The following is a 25,642-nucleotide window of genomic DNA, read 5'->3' as shown; positions in this document are numbered from 1 at the left end:
TCCTGCTGCCAGAAAGGCTTCTCCAGATTTCTCTCCACCTAGCTAACTCCTAAGCATTCTTCAGGTCTCGGCACAGATAGTCAATCCTCTCTCATCAAAGTTTCCCTCCCAGACTTGGTTAAGTCCTCTTTTACAGGTTTAGCCAGCAACTGGACAATTTGCCTTATCATTGAAGTTATCTTGCTTATAATTGCACAATATGTATCATTATATAAAGTCTCCCACAACAGACATTCTGTAAGCTTCCTGAGATTAAGAACTAGATCTACCTTTCTCCCTCTGAAATTTATTTTCAGTGCCTGGCATACAATAGGTGCTCAATATACACAAGCAAGTGATTCATTCATAACATGAAGGACTCTTAGGTACATTTTATCCTGAAGGGGTTGAATAATTTTCCTAAAGTCAATTGGTCTGAGTTGGAAAAGCCTGTCGTAGTCTGGGTTCCTTCTATGCTCCTTTCCACTCACCTACTCTTGAATTCTGTTTGGTTAATAAACACGATTAAATGGTCTGAGGCATTTCACTGGGCTCCTCAAGATTACTCTTTAGGTTTTATCTGGATAACCTTTCTTTTCTGATATTTCAGGAATTTTAGCCTTAAAAAATCTAAATTATGATTCCGACTGGCTTCAGCAACACAAAAATAGAGGAATGTGACAACAAGCAAGACATAGTCTTCCCTCAAAGGGAATAGAGGAATGTGACAATAAGCAAGGAATAGAGGAATGTGACAATAAGCAAGACATAGTCTTCCCTCGAGGACCTTTTGTTTGGCAGGGAGATGTGTTAGGTTACAACTATAAAAGGAGGTAGGGGGAGAAAAAAGATAACAAAGTACAAAGTGGTGGTGGAGGTGAGGGAGTAGAGAGGGAGGAGATGCCAGTGTTTGAGGAGAGCCTTAAAGACACATAGGATATTTTCTCCTAATTGTTTTGATGACTATTGTTATAAAAGTAATACATAGTAAATTTTAAAAGTTTGGAAAATCAAGAAAAACATAATGGAAAGAAAAATTACCCCCAGTTGCACCTCACAGATATAACCAGTTTTAAGGTTATAATCATATTATGTAGTTTTGTAAAACATTTAAAATTTAAATCTTAATTATTTATTATGGGCACTTTCCCATGTAATTAAGTATTCTTCTAACTCGTGAATTTTAATAGCTGCATTTTTAATAGAATATAATAGTTAAGAGTACAATAGTTAAGGGTACAATAGTTAAGAGTAGCTAGAGGTCTACAGCCATGCTACTCTGAACAAGCCCAATCTCATCTGATCTCAGAAACTAAGCAGGGTCGGACCTGGTTAGTACTTGGTTGGGTGACCACCTAGGAAGACCAGGCGCTGTAGGCATAAAAAATTTAAAAATAATAAAAAAATAAGGGATTGTAAGCTGACAAGGTCCTTGCAATCTTTGAGGTCAACCAAAGATTGACTCGCCTAAAAAATTAAGAAAATTAAAAGAAATTTTAAAAAAGAGTAGAGACTACAATTCTAACATTACTAGCCATTCAAAGTTTCAGATCCCGCGTATGTAAAATGGGGATTGATATTCCCAAAGGATGATGTATTATAATGAAGAAATAACACAGAGAAAGGAATAGAGATGGGAAATGGGAAAAGCACCAGGTCTGACTGGATAGATTTGACCTGGACTATCAGGGACCTTGACTTCCAAACTATAGAGCCTTTTGGGCATTTTGAGCATAGTCAGAGTTGTGTGTTTGAAAGTTTGCTCTGGTGGCAGTGTGTGGGTTGTACTGGAACAGGTCAAGACTAAAAACTGAAATCAGCAATGAGCACAAGGTAATATAATAGTTAAGAACCTAAAAGAATTAGAGACTGACATAGTTTTGAAGCAAGTGCTGGTGATGTGGCTTAGGCTATAAGTGCAATATGAACTTGTAGTGAATTAATGAGGGTCAAAATAGAATAGAGGGTTGGAAAAGATAACACTTTAAACTTGTTCATTTAAAAATGCTCATTGAACACCTCAAGCCAAGTGCTGATAATACAGAGGTGAACAGGACACAGTCTCTGGTCTCTACACTCTGACAGTCTAAACAAGGAGGCAGACATGAAATTTAAATGATTCCCTTAGAATTGACAGGATATGTATAGAACTGTATTCCATTGAAGAAAGATAAACATAGACCCAAATATATAACAATCATTAGCAGTGTTATGGGGAGAAAAAAGCAGGGTAAGTGAGCAGGAAGGATATGCTGTTTTATAGGGTGTTTGGAGAAAGACTCATCAATAAGGTAACATTGGAATAAAGGCTGAAAGGGTGAGAGATTGAGCTATGTTCAATAGCTCACCAGCACTTGCTTCAAAACTATGTCAGTCTCTAATTCTTTTAGGTTCTTAACTATTATATAGTTGTCTTGGGGAAGAAGATCCCAGATAATAAAAGTAAGTGTAAAGTAAGTGTAAAAGGCAGGCTTATGCTCGAGTAGCTAGAGAAATATCAAGTATATCTGGAGTGGAGTGATTGAGAGGAAGTGTATAAGTAGACAGATAGCAAGGCCAGGTCTGGAAGGTTTGGATTTTACTTAGAATATGAGAAAAGCCATGCAGAGAAACTTTAACTTGATGGAGCAGACACAGGGAGCAATTACAGGTTTGGGGGTACAGAAAAATAAAAACAGAATCAGTATTTAGGAGCTCAATTTAACATGCAGGATGGATTGGAGAGAGGGAACCCGGAAAGACTATTGCAATAGTTCAAGTGCAAGATGATGAAAACTAACTAGCGGGCAGTGAGAATAGCAAGAATTACATAAAGATGAAGTTTTCAAAGAAGGCAATGGGATTTAATGGCTTGGTGTGAGATAAGTGTACTTGTGATGTAACCTCAGAGCTACTGACTTCAGATACAAACAGATATCCTGTCAGAGGAAAATGAGGCCAAAGGAACTGTTCCTAAAGTGGAGCCACAAGTTTCAGAACACACCTGTTTGTAGCTGAAATTTTTTGTTTGTCTGAAATAGCTTTTTAAAATAATTAAAAGCCCTAAAATAATTTCCCCTATCCTGAAAAGTAAAAAAAAAAAAATCCCATTTATCAGCTGACAATTCAATAGTCATGAACAGGCAGGCAAAGAGGCCCTGATGTAAGCCTACGTCCACTTCTGCATATCAGCAAATTTTATTAGAAATGCTTGTATCCCTTTTTTGGGGATTAAATAAATAATCAGTTTTAATGGAATATTCTTTGTATAGTGCTGTCTCTTTACTGAAACACTTTTGTGTCACTTGTTTATAATTTTCTTAAATAGGGATAAGGTTTTGAAAATAATGTACGAAAATCTGATAGATCCACATGAAGGGTGTATATGGTGGCAGAAGGGTCCTGTTGTTCTAGAAAACAAGGATAAAAAAGTAGAATATATAACTGACATAAGTTTAAAAAAGTATATGGCAGTGTAGGGTAGATATAGGATGTCCAACCAAAGAATTATCAAAACCCTCTTTCTTCTCAATATTTTAAATCTGACTACACTGAAAATGTCAAAAAAGTTTTTTTTTAAAGACTTAACCATAGTTTTGGGGGGAATAGAAGCAACATGGATTCTTAGGGGTGGAACCATTTTAGAAAAAAACATTGTTTACTTATTAGCAAATTATTTGTTTTTTAAATCTGATTTAACCAGTGAGATTATTTACTTTCTAAAATGGCTAATCCTCTCCATCAGTTTTTTTTTCTTTGAACACAGAGATATTGCTTACACAGAACAAAGTTCAAAGAAAGTTTGACTTAACCAGATCAAACTCTTGTGCCAAGGTCAACAAGCCAAGATAATTAAGGAGTTGCATAAAAAAACCCAACTAAACTAAAGCAAGTTTAACACCAGGTTTAAACATATGGCCATTTGAAGAGTGCCCCTGATTTTCTGTCTGACCTCAGGAAGGTTCAGTTTCTCTCTGAGGTCTATTTTTTTCTTTAAAACACTAAGAAGCTTTTGTTTGTGTTTTTTAAGTGTTTTGAAAGATATACGGTTTGGGACTATGGACTGAAAAGTTTGATGAAAAGTACCTTCATTCTAAAGAAGCCTTTTTACTTGTATCTTGTACAAAGGAGCTGTGGAATTCCACACACAAAAAACATATTTTTAGCTACTGTCTCAGGCAAATGATAAAATAGGGTTAGGGTAAACTTTAACACTTAGTTATTTTAATTCTTACTGTTTGCTTTTTAGGCCTGATATAGCAGTTTAGGTCTTGCTCATTTTGTATGTAATTAACATTTCACAGCAGGCATTTAATATTAAAGATGTACTTAACTCTTCAGGGATTGCAAAAGCTTTGGCATGACATTTCAATCAATAGTACAAATCTGTAGTTTAAAGAAGAACTTTATCATCAGCTTAGAGCAGGAAAAAATCTACCTAGAATGAAGGTAGCTAAGGTGATTATTGAGATCATCCATTAACTATACTAATCACTCGTTTCTACTTTTCTTTGGCCTCAAAACTAAAAAAAGTCTGCTTGTCCAGAAAGGAAGTTAGAATATTTTACCTTACTGTAAACTCTTAGAAGAGGAAATAAACTGCCATTTAAACGTGCTATTCAATGTGCTATTAATGAACTTTAGCCATGCCTATGCTATGAATTAGCGAGTTTCAAAATTAAAATTACTTCTGAATCTTCCGGTCAAAAAGCAAAGGCCTTCTCTATGATTTGATTATGCTTTTAACACACGTACACAATTAAACACTCCTTTTTTAAAAATGCATTTACAATTTACACCTGGAATATGATGAAATGTGAAATGAAATACTGCCATGAACGTTAATCGGTTCAGTACCAGACATGTAACCTCAACAGAAGATGACGTCTGTCGACTCAAGTAAACTTCACAAAAACCCAAGGAGAGGAACTCTCAGTTCCACCCTACGAAAGCAGCTAGTGAAGCCCTGATTTCCATCCTAGCCCTTCGGGCGAGATGACAACCGCGAGGATTTCCGTAGTGGTGATACACGCCACTTCCGGCCGGCGGTGAGAGTCAATGACGTGGCAGGCGAGGCCGAGCACGGTCCTTAGGGCCGGGACACCCAGAACTGTCAGGTGGCCTCTGAGCAGCCCCTGGGGGAAAGCCAAAAGCACCGACTGAGACGGCGAATGCCAGCCCGGAGCCGGAAGTGCCACGTGTCCCGATTGCGCCTGCGCGGCCGGCGGCTGACAGACACTTCCGGCGCGGGCCTCCCTTCTCTCCGCTTGGCTGCCGTCTTCCAGCCAGCGTTCCCGGCCCCACCGGTCCGACTCCCTAGACTCAGCTCCCAGGCCCGGCGTGGCCCCGGGTGGGCTGGGGAGAATGCGGCGCCAGGCCTAGGGCTTGCTGTGCCGCCCTCTCTCCTCCCCGCCTTCAGCCCTAAGTCGTTAGCCCTTTCCCTTCGCTTCCAGCAGTCGTCTTTCAGCTTTTCGCTTGGACTTGTCGCAGACCCCGACCAGACCCAAACCGATAACCATCGTCGTGATGTCGCACCCGGACATACCGGCCTCCGGCGGCGCCCTCACTGGCCGCCAGGCCCAGAATGGGGCCGCCTCGGCCTCAGGGTCTCCTTACACCAACGGTAAGTGCCTTTCGGGGGCGGGGGGAGGGCGCAGCTTGGGCCCGGGCTCGAGCTGAACTTTGGTTGCTGCCGCCGCCTAAGGAGACTGAGGAGCCTGGGGAGGTGGGCGGCTGGGCCAGGGATACCGTGGCGAATACGCCCCCGCAATTCTCAGCTTGTCTTAGTGTTTCATATTTATTTATACATTCTTTAAGCGAACCATTGATGAGCACTTGCTGCTGTATGTAACGCCCTGGGTATACATGGGTAAAAAATAGATTCGGTCCATACCTCAAAACTGTTATACAAAGCTCATGATTGTTTATGTGCCTTCTCCCTCCGCGCCACCCCCTGTCTTCTAGAGAGCAGAGTTTGGGATCTGATTCATTTTGCTTCCGCAGGGCCTGCAGTCTGAATTTGCGAAGATGAATGAATGATTGTACTTTTGGGAGACCCCTTTAGGGCTTGCTCAGAATTTCCCAGAACCTTCCCCGAATTTTACTTAGGCCATTTGTTCAGTTTTTCGGCTTTCGAAGAACCAAATATAGGGGAGAATCTCCTGATTTCCAGAGATCTTTACATCACTTGGGAGGTGGTTAGCCACAGCTCTGAAACCTCTGACAAAAGTGTGCATTTGGCACTAAAGTTTGTCATTTGGTGTGGGAGTGTCTTATATTTTTCACCTCCTCTAGGATTCTTTAAATTGCCTTGCATTGTGATTTCTTAAGCTTATTGTAATTGTTATAAAAGAGAAGAGATTTTCTGCCAATAGCTTGCCAAGTTACCAATTTATCTATGAAATATTTGGTTTGTGAAAACAAAATTAGAATACTAAAATACTTAAATCGCCCATTGGAATCTAAAATTCATATGAAGATTGAGATGATCACCAATACTAAAATAGTTAATTTACATTGTTTTTAGAGGACTACTAGCTGTTTTTCAAAGAAGGCTCTCAAAGACTTATAAAAATGTCTGTGAGTAGGCAGACACAATAAGTGTGGGGGTAAGCATTGAAATAGTGTTAAGTTGAATCAATTGTTCTTTCTCAAATTTGTGGGAACATCTTGTAAACTACATTTATGCTAGGCTATTTACTAACATTTACACTGAAGATGAAATTTTAAGGCATTTACTTTAAGGTCAAAAAACTTAAGCAAAATGTTATATGTCTGTGGCTTTTTCTGATATAATCTATATATTGCAATTTTACATGAACTTTAAATGGCAAATCCTGCATATATGCTTGTAAGCTTATATGTAAGTATAGTTTTGTTAATTTTGAAATGCCAGAGGAATTTAGCCACTCCGATATGCTGTATTAGAGATGTTGTCGCTATGTAGATTTGATCCAGTCCAACAGACATTTGTCCTTGGAAAAATAAAACCCAGGTTACAGTCCCTGTACACAGGTTGTCCAGAGCCAAATGGGGATTCAGATAGGGCAGGAAATCATAGAGCTGTATAAATGTTTACCTTTTTTTTTTTTTTTAAAGATATAATTTTGACAGTCTTTTTATAAGCTCCATTTCTAAAGGTTTTTTTTGTAGAAATAGTCTCAGTAAAGTGGCTAATGTGCTATATTGGGTTCCTTTATTGTGCATCCCACTATTAATAGAGTCAGGATGTGGTGAAGAATTGGAGGGGAGGCTATTTCTCTAGAAGGTGAAAAAAAAGTTCAGTGCTGGAATGTAGTTTTTTTTTTGGTTAAGTTTTTCAAGGCAGTTATTGCAGCTTAAATATTCTATTGAATACTCTTAAGCTTTAGGTTTAATGTAGCTTGCTTAAATTACACAGTACAGTTCAGTTGGATCTTCAGTTATTTTTTGGAATACAATCAAAAGACCAAATGCAATAGTACCCACTTTATCTGTGGAAATTTGTTCCAAGACTCCCAGTGGATGCCTGAAACTGGATAGTAATGAACCCTATATATGCCATGTTTTTTTCCTGTACACACATACCTATGAGAAAGTTTAAATATTAGGCACAGTAAGAGATTAACAACAATAACTAGTAATTGAATAGTTATAACAATATACTGTAATAAAAAATTTTTAATGTCTCTCAAAATATCTTACTGTACTATACTCACCCTTCTTTTTGTGATGATGTGAGATACAATGCTTATATGATAAGATGAAGTGAGGTACCAAAATGATGTACAATTTAAAACTTATGAATTGTTTATCTCTGGAATTTTCCATTAAATATTTTCAGACTGTGGGTGACCAAATGTACCTAAAACCGCAGAAAGTGGAACTGTGGATAAGGTGGGACTACTGTAATTACCTTTTTCATTTTCTATAACTTGCTTTCATATCGTACAGGTGGGATTACTGTAATTACGTTTTTCATTTTTCTATAACTTGCTTTCATATTGTATAGTATCATTATTATATTATAGAATTCCTCACATAGGGAGACAGTTCTGTGGTAGATTGTTACACTGAATTATAATCTAAAATTGCCTAGACAGATTTTTCTAAATCTGTAGATTTGTGTACACATACTTCCTTTGCAAAAATTGATAGTGAACTGCAAGACTTCATCTGATTACCACGTAATAAGGCTAAAGGCAAAGCCTGATTCCCATTGTGAATTAGCTGCTTTAATGACTATTTGAATCCATTTGTAAGGCAGTTAGAAACTATAGCTTTATTAATTTTGTATTTTGTAATATTTATGTAGTACTCACCTTTTCTCATATAAATTGAGAAGGATATTTGCCCTTTCTCACCCAGATTCCCCTGGTATATTGTAATTTTATAAAATAATTATCTGCCTTAACCTCTAGACTGTAAAACCTATGAGGGCAAGAATATCTGCTTTTGCACAGCATCTTCTCTGCAGCTCCTTACATGGTGTCTAGCACATTTTAGCAGTTACCAGTTTTATTGAATGAAAGTTTTATATTTGGATATTTTGTAATTTAGGTCACTAAATATGTATTGACTTTATTCATTATAAGATTAGAGCTCACTTCTAATTTCCTTTTTTTCTGGTAAATTTTTTTTGTGGATTTTTGCACAATATCAGCTAAAACTCAATAGGGTATGGGGGGTGGTCATTAGTTTAAATGCTAGACTTGTACTCATATCTCTATTTTAGGCATGACAGAAATGTAGATATCTTTTAGTTTCACTATGATGTAAACCATGTTTATGATTGTGTATTTAATAGGAAGTCTTTAGTCATGATCCAGGTATGTTGTGAATAAAATTGACATGTGGTCTATAACACTGATTGTTGTGGCTGAGTTCCCATTAGTGTTTTCAGTGGGGCAAGTAACTGGACTCCCTTAGGACTCTTTGCATGCCTCTGTTAGAACTTATGGCATTGAGCTTCTTGTTTGTCTCTGCTGATGATGGGGAGCTCCTGAAAGAGAAATGGCAGCAATAAGAACTAACATTTATTGTTTACTTACTCTGTGTTCAGTCACTGTGTTAGGTTGCATTGTATACATCATCACATTTAATCCCCACAATAGCCCTATGAGGTTAGAACCGTTATGTTTACTTTCAAAGATAATTAGATGATTGGTCAAACAGCTAGCTCAAGGTCACATAGCTAATAACCTTGATTTGTGGAACCTAGGTTTAAACCTAGGCAGCCTTACTTAACCAGTTATTCAATTTATCTGATTGTTATCTCTGACCTAGCACCTTGAATTAGTCCCTGAATCAAGGATCAGAACCTTCTCTTTGGTTTCTTTATGTAGGTGGATACATATAATTACAATAAATATTAGTTAATATTTTTCAAAATATCACCTAGCTTATTTGGGTTATAATTAAAACATGACCTGACCCTAATTTTTGTTAGTAGTTAGTCCATGTCTTTGCTGTTTCAGCATCACATTTCATAAATGTCTTGTAGATCCTGAAATTGCCCCTTATCTTTACTTTGATTCCTAGCATTGCATTAATCCTTCCATTGCTTTCTTAAAGCCCTTATTTTTAGTTACTGACCCACAAATTGTACTCATGCAGTGGCATCCATTTGTTGTACTTATAGTTTCAGTTGGTCAACTCTTAAAGTGATCAGAGTGTATTTTGATGTATGAGGTGAGGCGCTAAATCAAAAATTTGTCTTCCCATCTGGTGGATTGTGAGCTACTTGAGGGCAGGGATAGAGTGGGCTTTACTCACTTTTGTATCCTCAGAAGATATTTAGTAAAATGTCTTCTCAATCAGGAATGAATTGAATGTTCTTAACCATTGGAATAAAATGAATCATTAGCTTAAAGGATCAGTCTTTAAATGAAAGACTAGGAAAAAATATTTGTTCAGATGAAATTATTTGGTTTACTAATAACAGAAATATTGGTGAGTGCTGCATTGCTAAGAACACAAATATGTTTCTTAGATGATGACAGTAGCAAACATTTATTGAATACTAACTATACGAGAAATACCATTATAAATGTTTCACTTAAATATCAGTTCTCACATGGTATTTGCTTCCTATTGCTGCTGTAACAAATTACTACAAACGTAGTGGCTTAAAACAACACAATTTATTGTCCTATAGTTCTGGAGGTCAGAAGTCTGGAATAGGTCATCAGGGCTGCATTCCTTATTGTAGGCTCTAACAGAGAAACCAGTTTTTTGCCTTTTCCACCTGGGGCTCTCCCTGTTCCTTAGCTCATGGTCCCCTACCATCTTCAAAGCTAGCAGTGTCCTGTCGTCTTTCTCACTTAGCATCACTCTGACCCTGACTCTCCTGCCTCCCTTTTTGACCTTCGTGATTACATTGGGTCCACCCTGATAACCTAATCTTTCCATTTCAAGGTCAGTTGATTAGCAACTCTAATTCTGTCTACGACCTTAATTCCTTTTTTGCTGTGTAACCTAACATATCACAGGTTCCAGAAATTAGGACTGGGACATATTTGAGGGGTCATTTTGCTGCCTACCATACACATCAACGCTATAGTTTAGGTACTATTACTATTCCCTTTCTATAGATGAGGAAACTGAGATCTAGCAAAGTTAAATATCTTGCTCAAGGACAAACAGTTACTAAATTTCAGAATTTGATCTTAGTTGTTCAGAATTTGATCTTAGTTGTTCTAGTCAGTCCTCTTAATTACTACTTTGTAATGCCTCTTTCCATATACATTTTATATAGAGTGACCTCATACTTATCAGGAAGTTGATTGTAGAGTGACCTTCTTTTAGATAGTTTTCCATAGTAAGTCCCAGACATTGAATATGTATCACAGTATGGAGTTTGAATATATAGAAAATGACTGGGAGTTCAGTGAACTATGCTAACTTGTGGTGTGATTTGGGACAAGTTGTTTAGCTGCTCTAAGCCTGGGATTTCTCAGGATACCAGAATCTTTAGACTCCTTTAGAATATGCAGATTCTGTAATTCATCTATTAGTGTTTGATAAATCATACATATATAAGCAAAGTAGTCTGGAGAATCATAAGTAGTTAATTTCCCAGAACATAGCCCTCTGATTCGATGTTTTGCAGATCAGCCAGAGATATAATTTAACTTACTTATTTATGCTTCTCTCCTTCTCTACCTATGTGTTGTTCCTAGGATTCAAGATAACTATATAAATGAGTTATATAAACATTGAGGGAATAAAATTTAGAGAAAGTGAAACCTTTTTAAACCTGCGTGTATGGTAAGATAGTCACAATGTTTAGCTGCTTTCCAAGTATGTACAGAGTATAGGTCAGTCTTATGGTATCCAGAATACTCCCTAGTTTCTAAACAACAGATTTAGCATTCCACGTTAGTGGTTTCTTGGGCAGTCTTTTAGTCTCCTTCTTTTAAAATGATCCCGAGCCAAGGGTCACCGTTTAAATACTTTAAACAATTCTCCAGATTACCATGCCACATTTTATATTTATATTTATAAATATGTTGCTTTGTTCAGAGTCTTTAGGGATCAGTAAAAAAAAAAATCCTGATTATAAATAGGTTCAGAAATTAGCTTGAAATGTTCTCAGTGAAGACAGTATATTTGCTGGGATCCAAGGCTAAATGAGTTTATTTCACTGTTCCTTTTGGTCCCAGTGGGTTTTTTTTCTTGTTTGGAAAGATGAGTGTGATTTTGCCAGTCTGATTTTTCTGATCTGCTATAATCCCCTAAATTTTAACAATTAAATAGGAGAGGGAACCAAATCAAATATTTGGGTTAGAATGGTGCCAGGCTCTATGGGGGAGATAAATTTCATTTTGTGTCCAGAGAAGTTAAGATGATATCTTGACAATAAAATTTAGTCCATTTAGCATTCTAGCTTGAAAAACTATATATGCTTAAATATAAGGTGAATCTAAAAAAGGGCAATGTTCCATTTTCCCAGTAAGATTTTTTTCTTCTCCAATTTTTTTCAGGTCACTTGAAAGTATCAAATTTTAGGACTGTGGATGAAATTAATCAGAAGACTATTCCTAATATTTAATGTTTTATTTTACTAACACATGCATCTTTAAACTTTGTATTTAAAGATATTTGCATGTTTTTTTAAATGTTATGTTAGAAACATTAATTTTCTACTTCTATACTCATGAAATAATTTTATTTAAATTCTTTACATGCACCATTTTTCTTTTTGAAATGTTTATTTTAAAATACACAAATCGTATAAAACTTTAAAGAGAAATAATAAAATGAACTCTTCTATACTCACTGCGTTTGAATTTAACCAGTACCTCTGAAACCCTTATGAGTCTTATCACATCCCCTTTCTCTCTCCCAGACGTAACTGTTATATGAATTGAATAAATTATTCTCCTTGTTTTAAAAACAATTTGAGATACAATTCATATATCATACAATTCACCCATTAAAGTTTACAATTGAATGTTTTTTTTAGTATATTCACAAAGTTGTGCCACTAACCACAGTTGAATTTTAAAACAATATTGCCCCTAAAAGAAATCCCATACCCATTATCACTGAGTCCCTGTGCCCCATCCCTTCACCTGCCAGCAGTAAACAATCACTAAACTACTTTGTATTTCCATAGGTGTGCCCATTCTGGACATTTCATGTTAATGGAATCATAGAATATATCAGCTTTTGCGACTGCCTTTCTCTTAGCATAATATTTTCAAGATTCATGTATATTGTAGTATTCATTAGTACAATTGACCCTGCATATTAACTATTGACTTCTCCCAAATGTAACTACTAATAGCCTACTATTGATAGGAAGCCTTATGATAACATAAACAGCTGATTAACACATATTTTGTATGTTATATGTGTTATACACTATATTCTTACAGTAAAGCTAGGGAAAATAAAATTATTAAGAAAATCTTAAGGAAGAGAAATATGTCTGTTGTATTTATTGAAAAAAAAATCCACATATAAGCAGACCCATGCAGTTTAAACCCGTGTTGTTCAAGAGTCAACTGTACTTTATTTTTATTGCCAAATAATACTCCATTGTATGAATAAATCCTATTTTATTTATCCATTCATTAGTTAATGAATATTTAGAATGTTTCTCCTCTTTTTCGTTTAAGTCACTTTTAAAAACAGCTTTGCTGAGGTATAATTCATATACCATACAACTCAGCCATTTAAATAAAGTATACAATTCATTGGTTTTAGTATATTCACAGAGTTGTGCAACCCTCACCAAATTGATTTTAGAACATTTTCATTACCCCTCTCCAAACCCTGAACTCATAATCACTCTCCATTTGTCTCTAAATCCCAAACCCTAGGCAATCACTAATCTACTTTCTATTTCTATAGATATGCCTATTCTAGATAATTCATATAAGTGGATTGGCTTCTTTAAGTTAGCATACTATTTTCAAGTTCATCCATGTCACATGTATCAAGTACTTCATTCCTTTTATGACCAAATAGTTCTCCATTGTTTGGCTATACCCCATTTTGTTCATCCATTTATCCGTTGATAGGCATTTGAGTTATTTCTACTTTTTGGCTATAATGAATAATGCTACTGTGAACTTTCATGGACATACATTTTCAGTTCTCTTGGGTACATACCTAGGAGTGAAATTGATGTATCATATGATATCTCTCTAACATTTTGAGAAGCTACAAAATTGTTTTCCAAAGTGGCTATAGCATTTTACATCCCGACTAGCAATGTATTAGAGCTTCCAGTTTATCCACATCCTTGACAACACTTGTTATTGTCAGTCTTTGATTATAGCCATCCTAGTACTTGTGAATTGGTATCTTGTATAGTTTTTCACATTCACCTCTGACATCAGTGTTGTTATCATTACTAGAAAAGCTTTTCAGAGTACATAATTTTCACTTCTTTTTAAGTTGTTTGATGTACCACACTTTGATTTTGGGTAAGACGCTGTCCTTAGAAATTTTACCCTAAGCCACTCTAAGTTCTTATTACCCTTTCTCATTTATTAAGTAGGTGTGATTTGTGGTCTCTACAATATAACTGGATTGCTTTAAACATTCTATTTTGTAACAATCCCATATTTATACACAAGTTGCAGGTATATCAAGAATTTTTTTCCCTGAACCATTTGAGAGTAAGTTGCTGACATGATGTCCCAACACACGCAACTACTTAGTTTGCATTTCCTACACATGAGAAAATTTTTCTAAATAACTACAACTATCAAAATTAGAAAATCAACATTACTATCATCTAATCCTCAGACCCCATTCAAGTTTCACCAGTTGTCCTAATAAACCTTTTTATAGCAAAAAAAAAAAAAAAAAAAAAAAAAAAGAAATCCAGTCTAGAATTACACGTAGCATTTAATTGTTATGCCTCTTTAGTGCCTTTCAATCTGGAACGGTTCCTCAGTCTTTCCTTGACTTTCATTACCCAAGTGCTTTTGAAAATTACAAGCCAGTCATTTTGTAGATATTTCTCAGTTTGGCTTGTCTGATATTTCATCATGGTTAGACTCAGATTATGCACGATAGCAGGATTGTTACGGAACAGATGCTCTAATTACATCCTATCAGGTGGCACATAATTTCTTTTTTTTCCGTTATTGATGTTCACTTTATTTATTATTATTATTATTATTATTTATTCCTACACAGCACCTGGTCTTCCTAGGTGGTCTCCCATCCAAGTACTAACCAGGCTCGACCCTGCTTAGCTTCCGAGATCAGACATTGGGCTTGTTCAAGGTAGCATGGCCGTAGACCGTGGACCGTGGCTCCACTGGGGTATGAACCCAGGAGGTGTAAAGCAGATGTGCTAACCGCTACACTATGGAACCACGTCCAATTGATGATGCTCACTTTAATCACTTGATTAAGAGGGTGTCTGCTAAGCTTCTCTACAGTAAAATTGCTCCTTTTTTCCTTTTGTAATTAGTATTTTATAGGGATGTACTTTGAGACTATGTAAATATCTCATTTCTTGTTAGTCTTTTAATTAATTCATTTATATTGGTGTGGACTATTTTTTCAGTGGGTTATAATCTGTTATCATTATTTATTTTGATGTTTATGTCTCAGATTTGGCCTGTGAGCTTCTAGCTGTCTTCTTTGTTCTCTTGTCATGTCTTATTATTCTTGGGCAGTTTCTTGCTTTCTGGCACAATAAGGTGTTGCAGGCTCATCTTGTACTTCCAAACTCAGGAATCATCCGTGATCCTTTCAGTGGAGAATAGTATTTAGAAACCAAAATTTCAGTACTAGATGTGATCAGTGCTATTAGAATGTCTCTGCTCCCAGTCTCAGCAGATGGAGCTAGAGGATCTACATATATATTGAAATCCATGAGTTTCAATTATAACCCCAATGTAGGCCCACCACTTCTAGGTTCATTTTGTTTGATCAGTTTCCCTATATGTAACCATTCTCTCATTGCTGGTGCTGCCCCCTCACTCTGCTCCAACTTCCCCCAGGTATATAGATGCTTACCCTACCTAATGTCTTTAGGACTAAATTTTTCCTAAATATTCAACATTATAGTTCCATATTGTGGAATAATTTTAAGGGATCTCATCAGGTGATCACTAAAGCAATTGAAACTAGACTTTATTAAAGTTGATTCTCACTTTTCCCCAGATAGTACTCTTTTGTTCAAAATGAGAGACTGTGCTATGATATATATTTGATTCATTCAACAAACATTAAGTATCAGCTATGTGATATGTACATTTTAGGTGTTGAGACTATGGTAAAGAACAAAAAGTCCCTACCTTCATGGAGCTTATGTTATAAGTGAGGTAGACACACTATAAATAAATAAGTGTCAGGTAAACACTAGAAAGAAAAATAAGGCAGGGTCAGAAGGAAAGAGAATGAAAGAGGTGGTATTTTAAAAATGGCTTTAAGGCCATGCCTTTTTGAGGAGATTAGACCTGAAAGAGACCTGAATGGAGCGGAATGGGAGATGCATGAAAGAGTGAGTGTTCTTGGCAGAGTAAAAAGTGAGGAACCTTATGGTGAAGGTATATTTAAGCTTGTTGAAGGAATATTAAGAAGGTGAGTGTGGCTGGAGCCGAGTAGAGAGGAAGGGGAGTAGACAATTCTTTGAATAGCCTGCTAGTAAAGGGTTTTGGCTATGAAATGGAGTAACTGATGTCAGTTGACATAGTGACCTTACCATAGGTGTTTACTAAACTCAAGAGGGATTCTATAATACATATTTAAAAGGGGCTTTAAGTCACTAGTGGAAATTATTTATTAAGCCATTTTTGTGTGATAAACTGTTACAAGATAGAATTGTAAAGACGTGTGTTTGTTTGGAACTGCAAATCTTTTCCAAGTTGGCTTAAGTACAGGGTGCATAGCCACCTCTTCAGAGTTAGAGATATCAGTTAAAAAGACTCCTTGGACGATACAGATGAACAAATATTATTAATTAGTAATATAATCAAATTAGGACTGGAGGGGCCTAAAAGATAAGAACCATGCTTGATTAATATAATAAAGACAAATTGAGTGAATATGTGGTTCAAAATGACCACTTGTCTGAGTTGACATACTCTGTTTAACCAAACCTTACAGAAAAATTGAACTTTATTCTAAAATATGCCTGGAGAGCAAGCAAAAAACAAATAGAATCAGAAGAATACAGTATACTTACTTCCAGATCAGAAAGAACATAAGTATTGTCTTGGCACTGTTTTATTAAAATAAAATGAATGTCAAATAGTTTTTAAAAAGAAAGAAAGAAAGTAGGAAATGAGACAAGAAGGAAGCCAGGGACAGAGAGGCTCCTATAAACAAAATAAGGACTTTGGAATTTTCGAGGGGAGTTGATATGATCTATGTTTTAAAAGATACTGTGTGAAAGGTAAAAGGGATGTATAGGGAATAAATCATAGAGGTATTGTAAAAGTTAAAAGGGATGTGTGAGGAATAAATGAGAGATAAGGGAAAACTCAAAGGTATCAGTTGGTCAAGTGGCTTTCAGACTTCATAATCTATAATAAGACATTTTGAAGGGTTTCCTATATTCATGTCTATTTATAAATAACACTACACAATATTTGCCTTTATTACATGTAATGTGCTGTGATATTTTCATTAACTATCTTCTATTTCATTACACAAAAGATAGTTTGTAAGACATTAATTTTATAACCCATTATTGGATTGTTATCTACTGTTTGAAAAATAGTATTAATCCCCTATGACAAAGCATTCTTGTACAAGAAGAACCTTTGTGGTTCTTATATATGACTTTGTGGACTTATATATGACTTCTTTTTTGAGAAGTTCTTTTTGAAGAAAATCTCTCCTAATAGTTGTATTTATGGTACTTTGAATAATCAATAGCTTTTCCTTTAGTATTTACAAGCTACAAAATACAAAGCAATAAATCAGCACAATTTAATTTAAATCAAGTATAAGACATCTTTATGAAAAAAGCACGAAATATAATTGGAAGACATAAAATAAATTTTAAATACATGGAGGGATAGATCATGTTTCTAAATAGAAAATTTTTCCATCATAAAAATGTCAACAATCCAAAATATATAATCAAATGTAATTCCATTCAACATTTCAGTTTTTTGTGGGAGACTACATAAAGCAGTCTTATTTTTGAGTCTGAAATTTTTCATGATAAAAAGTTTTATAAGAAAGGTATCATACTTATCTAACTTCCTTTTTTCTCTTTATTCTTTTTGTAATTTATCCCTGTTGGTAGGTGTACATCTGTTCATTTTATTGATAGTCTATTGTGTGACTAATCTATAATTTAATCTGTTGATGGATACCTCAATAAAAAAAATTTGTTTCCAGTTTTTCATTATTATAAACAATGCTGTAGCTAACACATTTAGATCTATTTCTTTTCTCCTGGAAGGTACCCGTATTTTTTGTTTCGTAGAGCCTATGTATATAGACAACTCCCTCCCCCCAACTCCATACTATATAGCTATATATGCTTTTGTAGGCCTCCTAATTTACCTATATACATATGCTTATGTATGTTTGTATAAGCATTGTAGAAATTATGAAAGATTCAAATTATTCTGATGACATTTGTACATTGGTTACATGGATTGAGGAGATATGAAGGGAAGATATTTTCTTTTTATATCTTTTAAATGTAAAAAGTCCAAAGAAATTAAGTTTGTATGAGTACCATCTATTTTAAAAAGATTCATCTTATTTCCTTTTTTGTCTAATTTTATGGACAGAAATGATAGTATATTCCTGAGTAGAAGTGGTGATTCTAATGATTGTTTTTTAAATAACAGCTTTAAAGTGTTCAATTCAGTGGTTTTTAGTGTATTCGCAGTTAGGGAACCATCACTACAATCAATTTTAGAATATTTTTATCATCCCAAAAAGAAACATTATACCCATTAGCAGTCACTCCCCATTCCCTCTTCCTCCTAACCACTGCAACCACAAATCTACCTCTGTGTGGATTTTCCTCTTCTATACTTTCCATATAAATGGATTATATAATGTATGGCCCTTTGTGACTTTATCTTTACTTAGCATAATATTTTCAAGGTTTATTTATATTGTAGCATGTCATCAGTACTTCATTCCTTGTTATGACCAAATAATATTCCAGTATCCCAAAAAATCAAAATAACAAAAAAAAACAAAAACAAAAAGCAAAAAAATTTCCATTGTCTGGATTTACTTCTCTTGTTTATTCATCATTTGATGGACGTTTAGGTTGTTTCCACTTTTTGCTATTATGAACAATGATGTTATGATATTCATGTACAAGTTTTTATGGAGAGTAAGTGGAATTGTTGGATTATATGATAACTATGTTTAACATTTTGAGGAACTGCCAGACTTGTTTTCCAATGTAGTCGTACCGTTATGCATTTCCACTAGCAATGCATGAGGGTTCCAGTTTCTCCACATTCTTGTCAGCACTTGTTGTTTTCCATCTTTTTCATTTTAGCCTCGTTGGAGTGGGTCATAAATCATTGTGGTTTTGATTTGCTTTTCTCTAATAACTAATAATGTTGAGCATTTTTGCATGTATTTACTGGCCATTTACATATCTCTTTGGAAATACATTTGAATGTCTATTTAATCCTTTGCTCATTTTTAGATTGGGTTGTGTTTTTGTTGTTGAGTTGTAAGAATACCATGTTTCGCTGTATTTTTAAAACTATTGCTTTATTTGTTTGCAAGACTAATTTTTCCTCCTCTTATTGAAAGGTCCTATCCAAAATGTACTGATGTCTTCACAAGTGTCAGTGAGCCAAGGATACAATTCTCAGCTACCAGGATCCTACCCTCATCTAATACCGGCAAAAACTTTGAATCCAGTCTCTGGACAGTCTACCTGCAGTGGTTCTCAGACTGTATCTCCATTAAGTAATTATCAGGGACCTGGGCAGACTCTTTATAGACCACCTGTGGCTTCTAATCCAGTGACACCTTCACTTCATAGTGGTCCTGTTCCCCGAATGCCACAATCTACTTCTCAGAACCCAGCTGCTACATCAATGCCTTCTGGTAGCTTTCTTCCTGGAGCCAATGCACCACCACCTTTGAATTGGCAACATAACTATCCATCTGCAGGATCACAGACAAACCATTATCCTCGTGCATCATCTGGACCAAGTATGTCCGGGCATACAACTTTGACAACAACTCATCAATATGTTTCTTCTGGAGATCCTTCACTTCAAAACAACTTCATAAAACCAGGTAGAGTTCTTTTAGGAGAGCTCAAAAATATAGAAATTGGAAACTTTTGCTTGTTTAGATGCTTGAATTAATATTTCAAGCCTTAAAACCATATAGAACACTATTAATTTTTAAAATCATTTTTAATCTCTAAATAAATTAATCCTCTAACCTTTGAGTTAACTTAAAATCATAGGTTGTTCCTGCTTTACTTCTTTCTTCTGAAGATATCCTCTGTGTTTCTCTGAGTTACTCATTATATTTCAGGGAATCAGGTATGTACGCAGAACCATTTCCTTAAATATTGGCCATTATTTTTATTAACTGATTGCATCTTGTATTCTAGGGAAGCTCAATCCCTGTGGTCTCTCTTTGGTCTTGCTCCGAGATTATCTTTTTGTCATGGCTTAGACAGTTTTTGGCCTTAGAAACTGTAGGATCCTGGAAGTCAAAACAGATAATACTTTCGGAGTGAGGAATGGTACTGAACACAATTGTAGTCAGAAAGCAGTGGACAGAGATTTATATATATGTTTTTTTCTAAGAGTTTTATAGTTTCAGCTCTACATTTAGGTCTTTGATGAATTTTGAGTTAATTTTTGTATATGGTGTTAGGGGTTCTACTTTATTCTTGTGCATGTGGACATACAGTTGTCTCAGGACTGTGAAAGAAAGACTATTCTTTCTCCCATTAAATTATCTTGGCACCCTTGTTGAAAATCAATTGATTATAAATGTAAGGGTTTATTTCTGGACTCTGAATTCTATTTTATTGATTTATATGTGTATCTCTTTTTTTAATTAAAAAAATTTATTATTTCAAGTATACAGTACATTGTTTAGACATTTATATAGTTTATGAAACAATCCCCCTAATTGCTTTCTCTCCTCTGGCTCTCCACCTAGCCTTTACATTAATGTTAACTGCATTTGCTATGCCGTGCTCCCCATCCCCATGACCATCTATCAACCACTAATTTGTACTTTAACCCTTCACCCCATTCTCTCAGCCCCCTAACCCCCCTCCCTTCTGGCTGTCACCAGATTAACCTCTATTTTTATGAGTCTGTTTTTGATTAGTTTGTTATTTTTGTTCCTTAGATTCCACATGTAAGTGAAATCATGGTATTTATCTTTGACTTAATTTCACTCAGCATAATAACCTCTAGGTCCATCCATGTCATAGCAAGTGGTAGGATTTCATTTTTTAATGGCTGAATAATATTCCATTATCTATATGAACCATAATTTCTTTTTCCAGTCATCTGTTGCCGGACATTTTGGTTGCTTTCATATCTTAGCTATTGTAAATTGTGCCGCTATGAACATAGGGGTGCATAGATCTTTACAAATTATTGTTTTGGTTTTCTGTGGATAAATACCCAGAAGTGCAGTTGCTGGGTCAAAAGGTATATCTATTTTTAATTTTTTGAGAAACCTCCAGACTGTTTTCCATAGTGGCTGTAGCAATTTGCAATCTTACTGACAGTGTATAAGAGTTCCTTTTTCTCTACATCCTTGCCAACATTTGTTCTTTGATTTATTAATGGTAGCCATTTTGACAGATGCAAGGTGATAGCTCATTGTAGTTTTAACCTGCATTTCTCTGATGATTAGTGACCTTGAGCATCTTTTCATACATCTATTAGCTATCTGTATTTACTCTTTGGAGAACTGTCTGTTCAGAATCTATAAGTGTATCTTTATACTCGTACAGAACATTTTGATTACTGTAGCTTTGTAGTGAGCTTTGAATTTGGGAAATGTGCTACCAACTTTGTTTTTCTTTTTTAAAGATTGTTTTAGATGTTCTGGGTCCCTTGCATTTCCATAAAAATTTTATAATCAACTTGTCAATTTTTGTAAAAAAAAGATAGCTGGAATTTTGATAAGGGATTATGTTGAAACCATATAGCAGTTTGGAAAGAAATCTATATATTATTAGACTGACTTCAATCTTTTTATTTTTAAACTTAGGGTTTGGTTATATCTGGTTCAAAAGTAGGTTCATTTACTCATTTCACTATCCTTTTTTTTGCTATTAAAATTAGTCTTATACACTTACCAACATTAATAGTGTTACTTTAAAAAGCATTTAAAATCCTATATTTGGATCTGCAGATTAATTCTGCTCAACAGACATCCTCAAAGAAATGAACTAGTAAAATCAAGTGAAATAGTAATATCAGTAGTTACCTTTTTATACTCATGTATGTCTGCATCTATAAACACTTCATCAGGCTTGTAGTTTTTTAACTGTTGAAACTGCTTATTTTTCTTAGCTTCTTGATCAGCCACTGGCCCTGATGAATGCATTTTGGCCTTGTACAGATTAAGGCTACTTCTAAAAAATTTCTTTGTAGAAATCTTCTGACCCACCATTTTAGAACCAAAATTCTTCTGATTACTTTTTTTCGTATTAATTTGACACCATGAGTGAGCATCAGTCACTTGAAATGAATGACTATTAATTTCACTTTATTAATAATTATAGGTAACATTTATCGAATATTTATTATTTTCTAGCACTTTACCAAACTTTTGTATGTGTTATCTTATTTAATCTTCATAACAGTCTCTTTTACAAGAAATCTGAGGCTTGAATAATTTACCCAAAGCCACAAAATATAATTGAGTAGATGTAGCTTCTTGTTTAACAGCACATGATCAATAATCTGAAATATTTTTGGCTATAACAGAAGACTTCAGGTAGAGCACCTCGACTGCAGCATAGATGTGAAAGGGACATAAGCCAAGTGCCGAAACTTATGAAAGTGTCCATATAAAAGGAGCAAGAAAGATACATAAACTAATAAAATGAACCTAAGATAAATGTATGACTACCCTTCTTTTGTCTTATGAGACCTCTAAAAATTTTTTCTCATTTTCTACCTCTGTTTTTTCAACCATAATTGATAGTAGGTGCCTGATTGTCTGATCTCAAACTGTACGTTACATGAAGTTTCTAGTCCACATTAAAATTCTCCTTTTTTTTTTTTCCGAATACGCCACCTTTTAGCATCCTTATATTAGCTTTAGGGATCTTAGAAGGCAGATTTTGAAACTCTAGTTATTAGTATTATAAGTAAGAATCATGTAGCTTGAAAAAATAATGTCTATGTTATGAAATTTTCTGGGTTCAAAAATATTTTTCTTAAAGCTGTGGAAAAATCTCTATAACCTCAATTGTATTGTGTTAAACATTAAGTTGTTACATCCTTGTGGCCAGATGTGTCATACATCTTTATTCATGCTGAGTTGGTAATGTACCTTGCCCTTTAGTACCTTTGACTTGTCTGTATTGCCAAAGATACGTGTGGGTGCTTCTTCGATAAGGGAGTTACGTGGTTGTAATCTTTGTCTTCAGTTTTGTCAACAGGGCACTGGTTAGTCTTATTAGGAGCTATAAGGGTTAGTAATACAGTAATTTTTCAATTTGGTCCTGGAGAATTGGGCACTATTGAAGAAGCATATTGAAAGTTTTCATATTTGTATTAGTTTACAGAATACAAGGTTAACTGTAGAATGTACTATAAGTAACATTTATTACCTCTTTCATTTACAAATTCAGAGGATAAAAGAAGCGTCCAATGAAAATTTAAATCATATACTTACCAGTAGTATTTTATCTACTTTGTAAACTTGGTTTCTCTTCTTTAGCAAATGAGAAGATTGGAACAATATTGGTGACTTGAATGAACTAACTGGTGGTTGTGGGTTTTGGAACTTTTGATATCATATAGGAGAATTTCTCCAAGAGTAAGACCTCTTGAATAGCAGTGTTTTATAAAGTATATACATAAACTTTGGATTATTTCCTGGTTTTTAATCTTAGGGATTGTCTTTAGTATAGTATTTACACATTATTGAAAGTAAACTACTTTTGTTACTAGGTTAGTGAACATTGTACAAATTTACAGTCTCATTTTCAACTGGTTATACTCCCAATAAAAATGAAGCAAAATGAAATAAAACTTGGAAAATTTAGAGTAATCACAATACTTTGTAGTTTTAATAAGCTAACTTTAAACCTAATTGATGGTAATTGAATGGATAATAGACCATTAATAAAATTTTAATCATGTTAAATTCAACCAGAATTTGACATGGCCTGTTGAAACTGATCAGTTAATGAAAATTAATAAACAGGGTATTATATTCACTCTATAAATGACTTGATCCTGATTTCATACTTACACTGCTTTAGTAATTGACGGGAAGCATGGTAGGAGAGACTTGGAAATGTGTAAAGTATGCATATAAATTAAAAAGTCATAAATCTGCAGAATTAACATTTCTGGTAATTTATTGGTGAATATAATTAAAATGTAAATTTGGAAGTTACTCAAATTTATTAAAAGGATGTTTTGGCTTTTGCCTTAAGTTCTTAAGTGACACATGAAAAACCAATGTTTCCATAGGTTCTGCACCCCCCTTAGTGAATCCGCCTCTGCCTACCACTTTTCAACCAGGAGCTCCTATTGGGCCACCTCCAACCGGAGGACCCCCTCCAGTGAGAGCGCTCACTCCTCAGAAATCATCACATAGAGCTGTGCCACAGCCCTCATTTAATTCAGCTATCAACCAAGAAGGTAAGCATGGCAAAAACCTAGTCAAGTCCTGAAGTTTTGAATTAGAGCCAAAAGGATGAATATTATCTGAATTCTGTGCATCCAAATCATATTTTTCCAGAAAATCTAGTTGTTTTGATTAGGAATGGCTTTCAGAAATATAGAACTTAAAAAAGTTCATCAGAATCCCACTGGCCTATGCTGGGCTGTGGACTAGTATTTGGGAAACACTGCTGTTAAGTTTTTTTTGTTGCTGTGGCTATAAAGTTAGGTGCTTTTTGGGAGAAGGAGTAGAGAGGAGAATTTCTGCTCTTCTAGACATGGTGTTAGAATTATCCTTTAATCTATTGAATCTTTTCCATGGAAGCAGAATTTTGATTGCCATTATTATTATAAATAGCAAATACTTCCAAGTCTAAATAAAAAGTTAAATATACAAGCATTTTGAAGTTTTATATAAAATAATCAAATATTTTAAAGCATTGTCTTGGGATGTAACTTTAAAATGTTTACAAATTTAAACAATATTTAGTAAAGAAATTTGATTTTCCCTGTAAAATAACCATTGCAGCAAAATGTGGAAATAGGAAAACAGGAGGGGGAAAACCATTGACATATTCTACTAAATACTATAAATATTATCATTTTTGTGTTTTCTACTTGAATTTTTTTTAAGAATTGTAAGTAGGAAAAAATACCAACTTGTGAATTGTTTGGAAAGAATGGTGTTAACAGTTACAAATGGTAAAGCCATGTCTCACTGGTTGCCACATTATAACTTTGAAAAGTAAGCTACAATAAATATTTAAAATTTTAACCAATTAAAAATATGTACAATGGTTTTGTTTATTTCTATAAACAGTTTTGCTAAGTTTTTCTGTATCAAGATGATCTTGAGAATTGGAAAGAATTTAGTGACTTTATTGAAACCGTTAAACTTACCTATTCAGTATTATAATGGCTATTTAAGTTAGCATTTTGTACTTTGGTGTTAGAGGTTGGTGCTATTTACTGATTTTTTAGTTCTTCTGTATCTGAATTAGGGTTCATAAATATACCTAGAAAAAAACTTTTGTTCTTTATAAGTAGATGTCCCTGGCATTTAACTCTTTAAACTGGGGCGGGGGGTGGCGGGGAATAAGATAAAATTTTATTTTATTTTTTTTCACCTTCAAATTAATTCTGGATTCTACTTTGTTCCATATTTTTTAAATAAGGATTTTATAGTTTTATTTTACCTTTTAATAGTATTGATTGGGTGATTTTTTTTTCAATGTATACTGTTCCTTAGAGGTTTTTAATGCTGCTCTCACAACAGCTAAAATCTTTCAGATAGTATATAATTTTATAAACTCCACAAAGGACCATCCTTTTTTTAAATTTATTTTGAAATGTTTTTAATTTTTAGTTTTTTTATCTATTTTATTTTTTTATTATGC

At 34.6% G+C, this 25,642-nt stretch overlaps 1 protein-coding gene and 1 pseudogene across 2 annotated transcripts in view; both read left to right on the top strand.

Moving 5' to 3' along the window:
* The first annotated feature begins 1,240 nt into the window (after positions 1–1,240).
* On the top strand, positions 1,241–1,359 carry LOC112471953 (annotated as a pseudogene).
* Positions 1,360–5,178: 3,819 nt separating this feature from the next.
* SEC24A (SEC24 homolog A, COPII coat complex component) overlaps positions 5,179–25,642 on the top strand; it is a 57,723-nt gene continuing 37,259 nt past the window's right edge. The window contains exons 1-3 of one of the 2 annotated variants that reach the window (XM_006923117.3): positions 5,179–5,581; positions 19,159–19,653; positions 24,054–24,224. In XM_006923117.3, coding sequence (XP_006923179.1) covers positions 5,485–5,581; positions 19,159–19,653; positions 24,054–24,224 — 763 coding nt within the window. In that variant the 5' untranslated portion in view covers positions 5,179–5,484. The remainder of the gene's footprint in view (positions 5,582–19,158; positions 19,654–24,053; positions 24,225–25,642) is intronic. The other variant, XM_015598132.2, reaches the window with a different exon arrangement.

The sequence above is a fragment of the Pteropus alecto genome, unplaced genomic scaffold (assembly GCF_000325575.1).
Source record: "Pteropus alecto unplaced genomic scaffold, ASM32557v1 scaffold78, whole genome shotgun sequence".
In the NCBI taxonomy this organism is placed as follows: Eukaryota; Metazoa; Chordata; class Mammalia; order Chiroptera; family Pteropodidae; genus Pteropus; species Pteropus alecto.
Note: the sequence above shows the minus strand (reverse complement) of the source record. Positions and strands in the feature narration are given on the sequence as shown.